Below are 5,454 nucleotides of genomic sequence, written 5' to 3'. Positions count from 1 at the left end.
AAAAAAAAAAAAAAAAATAGATATAATGAGATTGTAAATTTAGACATTTTCAATGGGAGATGCTGAATTTTCATCTCCTAATTTTGTATTCTCCTTGTGTTGTTGCATGCTGCATTCTTTGCCACCTTCTTTCAACCCTTCACTTATCTTTTGCTCTTTGCTCTTTCCCCACAGAACAAAATATAGTCCTCCCACCAATAAAATTCCGCCCAAACCACTGCAACCACGACATCAAAATTGTAACTTTACTTTTGGATTAGTCGGGTTCACCCAACTAAATAGTTTCTACTCATAAATCGACCTAAATCGTCAGTTTTTCAAACATTCAATCCAACCCAGATAAAAAATATAACTGCTCAAGCCCACTGCAACCATCGCACCAAAATTATAACTTTACTTTTGGGTTAGTCGGGTTCACCCAACTAAATAATTTCTATTCATAAATCGACCCAAATCTTCGGTTTTTTCAAAAATTCAATCCAACCCAGATAAAAAATATAACCGCCCAATCTCACTGCAACCACCGCACCAAAATTATAACTTTACTTTTGGGTTAGTCGGGATCACCCAACTAAATAATTTCTATTCATAAATGGACCCAAATCTTCCGTTTTTTCAAAAATTCAATCCAACCCAGATAAAAAATATAACCACCCAAGCCCACTGTTAATAGAGTAAAAAGGTAGTAGTACCTTCCAAGGGTGATACTGTCGCCAAGAAGAATAGCGGAACAGACGGTGGTAATAACTAGAGAAAACGGCGTAGACATTGCAAGAAAAACGGGGCCTTTCTTCTCAATAATCCACGCTTGAAGGCAATACGTAACAGCAGTCACCACAACACCCTACACCATAAATTCTCCTTAATTCTTAATCCAAAATTACACATAAAAAAATCACAAGAAGATGATGTTGGTAGAGAAAATTACACAATATGCCACTGAAAGAAGCCTAACATCCCACCCCAATTTCCATTCTTTAGGGTCTCTCTCCATTGCAATAGCAATAGCAAATGTTTGAAATGAACTCAACAAACACTGAAGATTTGTCAACACAAGCTTGGATGGATAGCTTTTCAGCACAAATGTCTGTTTTCAATGTAATTTTTTGTTAAACCTTTGAAAACAACAAAAGAAAAAAAACCAAAAACAATTCAAAATGGATACCTGAAGAACAATCCAAATGCCCCAAAGGGTATTGGAAGAGAGCATCAAAAAGCAGCCCTTGAGCCACGAGCTGGTGGAAGAGGCAGTGGCAGAGTGGGCGTGGGTGGCGGCGTTATGGGCAGAAAAGAGGTGATGATTATTGAACCATTTGAGTTGTGGGCCTTTGTAGAATGCCAACACCCCCACACCGCCGACGCATAAAACTATGCCTGCAAGCTTTGCTATTCCTGCTATTGACTTTAACCTCAACACCTCAAGCCTACAACAAAAATCAACACCATTTTATCTCAATCTCGACTTTCTATTTTCGAAAAGTTTTCTTATAAACAGTGTTTCGTTCTCCTCAGATGAACCAATTCTACCAATTATCTGAAAAGAATTATTCTTATGTATAAAAAACGAGCATATACGCCCCAAATACATTGTAACAATATTTTCTTATCTTTTTATCTCATTCAACTTTGACCCAAATGGAGGGAATCATCAAAGAATCCACTTTTTTAATTTAATTTTCACTAAAGTTGGAATGAAATACAATATTAAATTAATTACAAAAAGTACCAACAAAGATGTGTATAAATTCCAAACCTTTTACCGTTTATCCTTCTATTTCCTTAAATGTTATCATAATATTTGATTCAACATCAATAAAACTAATCAATCCATAGCTTAAAAAAAAAAAAAAAATCAAAAGATTTAAATTTGTATACCTAAGCAAAAGCGCGACGAAGAACGTAATAACCGGAAGACAATTCGTAGTGGCTGCCGCTAACGTTGCCGATGTATACACAAGAGCAATCCCATAAAGATTTAAAGACACAGCAATTCTAAAAACCATAAGAATCGAAAAAAAAATTAGGGTTTTATCGATAATTAATTCGGCGTAACGATAACATAACACAGGTGAATTAATCAATAACGTACCCGAAAAACGAAAGCAAAAATATTTTGCAGAAGGTGAAGAATGTCAAGGGTGGGGCAGTTTTCCTGAGAAACAAACAGAAAAAGAAAATTAAATTATTGAGAGAAGAAAAAAAAGAAAAGAAAAAAAAGAAAGAGTACCATTTGAAAAAGAAGGTAATGGGTGAAAGAGAGATGGTGGCGAAGGCTTGGCGGTAGAAAGTGAAGATGAAATTGTTCATTCCGCCGTCAAAAGCGGCCTTGGAGAGAAGAAACATGGCGGCGTAGATGGTTTGAATGAGAATCGCCGCCGCCAAAGGCTTGTTGTGTTCCATGTGGTGAGGGTGTGTGAAGTGGGTTGGGTTGTTTTTGTTGATGAACAAACTGGTATTTATAGATACACCTGGAATCATTGGTGTGTATCCATTCATGTGCTTATAACTTGCCTCCCACTTCCAATCCCCATTGCCTTATTGCTCCTATTCCAAAAGATATCTCTCTATTTATTTATTTTTTATTTTTTTAAAAATTATTTTATTGGGGCCACTTTTTTTCTACCTCAGTGGTCTCTCTCTTTTCACTAGTCCTATTTCTTCTTTTTCTTTTTTACTTTATTTTTATTTCTACAATTTGTTCTCGTGTCGTTTTTTTTCTGGTCTCTGAGCTTTTAAAATCGTGTGTGGTCCTTTACTTGATATTTCAATTTATGGTCGGTGTAAAATACCTTATATACTTTTATTTTTTTTTTCTTATAAAAATTATTTTTATGTCTCCTCTTTTTTTTTTTAAAATGTTATTCATCATGTTCTATTAATTACAATTTTTTTCTTTTTTTTATTTATGCATGCCAAACATACTTTAAATTATTCATTTTTCTAAAGGTATTATAGAATTATTGATTTTATTTTAAAAAAATAATTATTTTTAACATTCGTTTCAATTCAAAGAATGGCGTTTACAAATGTTTTTTTTTTTTTTTTGTTATTAATTTTCATGTATTAAAATTACTTTGGAAGTTCCAAAGGTTTAGAATCTGAAGTTAATCGATAAAAAAAAGTTTAATACTTTAAATTTGGACAGAGGATAGAACACTAGAACAACTCAAAAGGTAAATCAAACATAAAATATGAAGTGGAAATTTATAACATATAAAAGAAAACTCTGATTCATCGTTATCTCCGAAGTCACTCCAAACTAAACGTTCTTTTTCGTCTCCTCATAAGTTCAACTAATCTAGGGGTTGAATGACATAAAAATACTCGGTAAATATCTTATTCTATCTGGATATGCAATTAACCATCCTAACTAATCTAACTAGGTTGATTGTGCGGGTCAATTATGATAAACCAAGCATCACTAGGGCTTAGTTGGGGATTGTAACATTCAACTAAGTTTAAGATGCTTAAGAAAGGAATCCTTATGCCCTAGTAAAGTGGGGTAGGAATCTAAGGCAAATGGAAAGGAAAAAATGGCAAAATTGTCATTTTTCCAATTTTAGCGAACTTCTTTGAGTTTTAATTAATTAATTAGTCCTTTGGATAAAAAATTTAAAAATAGGAAATTACAAAAAGACACCTAGTCTAATTGGTTATTATAGAAAAGCCTAACGAGGTAATCCGAATTTTACTTTCCTTTGAACGGATTTCTTATCATTAGGGTTAAGTGTTCCTATCTCTCTTTTAGTCAAAAGCTAAGTTTCTTTATAATTCTATGTAGTTTAGGTTACATGTTTAGAATCATTCAAGATTTACAGGATCGATCTTGCTTGTGGAGTGACTCGAGATATTTCATCAAGGTAATCTATATCTTACTTCCCTGGTAATGATTCTTTATCAACATGTGTATAAAATGCCTAGGCGTACTGAACGAACGGAGAAGATTGTTGGGTGTCGAGAACGACTGCTCGAGGAACATAGTGGTACTGTTGTGCACCTTTATATGGTTCGATGAAATTATTTAATGCCTCTTTTTTTTTTATTCCTTTAAAACTCTAATATGATTTTGACCTAGGCAACTTCCTAATTACCATCTAATCAAGCCCAAATTTTCTTCCAACCTATGCTTGATGAGCCCAATGAGCTTGACTACTTCAAGTTGATTAAGTTTAAAATTTAGGTCTTATCGATTAATATAAAACAAATGTCATCATTTATGCATGTGCCCTTGTCTTGATAGAATAGATATTTAAAAATATCTCGCAAGTGATTTTACCATTTGAGTTGAAAAATAAACACATCTCACTATATCAAATTAACATATGGACAAACCTTTTACATCATCTCACTAATATCAAGTAAACTTATAATTTTGTGCATCGGTACCGATCTAGACCGATTACATGCTTAAAATGATCTACTAGACCACATTCTTTAATATTTATTATCTAAAGGAAACAACTAACTAACTATATATATATATATATCAAACAACTCTTTTTATCTTCGGTTAGCCTTCTATGATCGATATGAGCACTTCTATAAACAAGTCTAGAAGCTTCTTTGAATATTTGATCCATGGGAATTACATAAGTTATGGGACATTAGTACCAAAAAGACCTCGTCACTCTTAACGACCATATTGAAACTTAGTGGAAATCTTTGAAACATTGTCTTTCTTGGCTCCTATACTTAAGAGATCCTTGGTTTTTGGAAGTGTACCTCTTCTTCATTGCTACCTTGATCAATTCCTTATATTCAATAAATAGCCGCATGGTTGGATCATATCTCTTAATGATCAAAACTAATGCATTCAATTGGAAATGCTAAGGTGTCAATATTAATGCTAAAAAACCTCAAATACTTCATTTAGTTTTAATTCCCAACTTTTCCACTTCTCTCAAGGTGACTTGCATTCTTCTTTTAATATTTGTTTTTAGTTAGGGTTAACCCCTTTTTGTACCTAGTTTTGTAGTTAGGACTTTGATCTTGAGTTTTGAGTTCTTATCTCTTAGACACCCCAAGAGAGTTGTGGGGTCCCATGGTTAGTGAACATATCCGTTGTTAAGGATATTTAATATTAAATTATAGTTTATCATATATATCATACTTGATAGTCTACCATATATATCAAAATGACATCTTGATATTTGCCTTCTTAACATAGATATCTTTCATTTATTATTATTTGGACATGCAGTTTTGGAGTTAAGTCCATCCATAGTGGTTCCTCTCGTACTAGGTTGAATTATTATTGCGACACTGTCATCAGTAGGGTAAAACTAACCTGTCTCATCAGTCCTAACCTATGTCTAAGACTTCATGTGTTTCCTGCGACATAGTCTAATACTTGCATCAAAGGCTTCATGCATTCCCTACAATACAATTTGCATACATATGACTAGAGCTTCATGCGTTTCCTATGAGATAGTCTAAGTACCGATGCCCATGGCT

At 33.4% G+C, this 5,454-nt stretch overlaps 1 protein-coding gene across 1 annotated transcript; it reads right to left on the bottom strand.

Annotated features, from left to right (window-relative positions):
* On the bottom strand, positions 1 to 2,516 carry LOC111795658 (WAT1-related protein At5g64700-like). The gene is made up of 7 exons (XM_023678203.1): positions 2,228 to 2,516; positions 2,090 to 2,152; positions 1,876 to 1,992; positions 1,166 to 1,424; positions 929 to 1,087; positions 693 to 844; positions 1 to 217 (listed from the first exon to the last, which is right to left on the bottom strand). Exons 1-7 carry the CDS (start codon positions 2,494 to 2,496, stop codon positions 40 to 42), a joined length of 1,197 nt encoding a protein of 398 aa, XP_023533971.1. The 5' UTR covers positions 2,497 to 2,516; the 3' UTR covers positions 1 to 39.
* Positions 2,517 to 5,454: the final 2,938 nt, after the last annotated feature.

The sequence above is a fragment of the Cucurbita pepo genome, chromosome LG05, assembly GCF_002806865.2.
Source record: "Cucurbita pepo subsp. pepo cultivar mu-cu-16 chromosome LG05, ASM280686v2, whole genome shotgun sequence".
In the NCBI taxonomy this organism is placed as follows: Eukaryota; Viridiplantae; Streptophyta; class Magnoliopsida; order Cucurbitales; family Cucurbitaceae; genus Cucurbita; species Cucurbita pepo.
The sequence above is the reverse complement of the archived record's forward strand: the minus strand, read 5'-3'. Positions and strand labels throughout refer to the sequence as shown.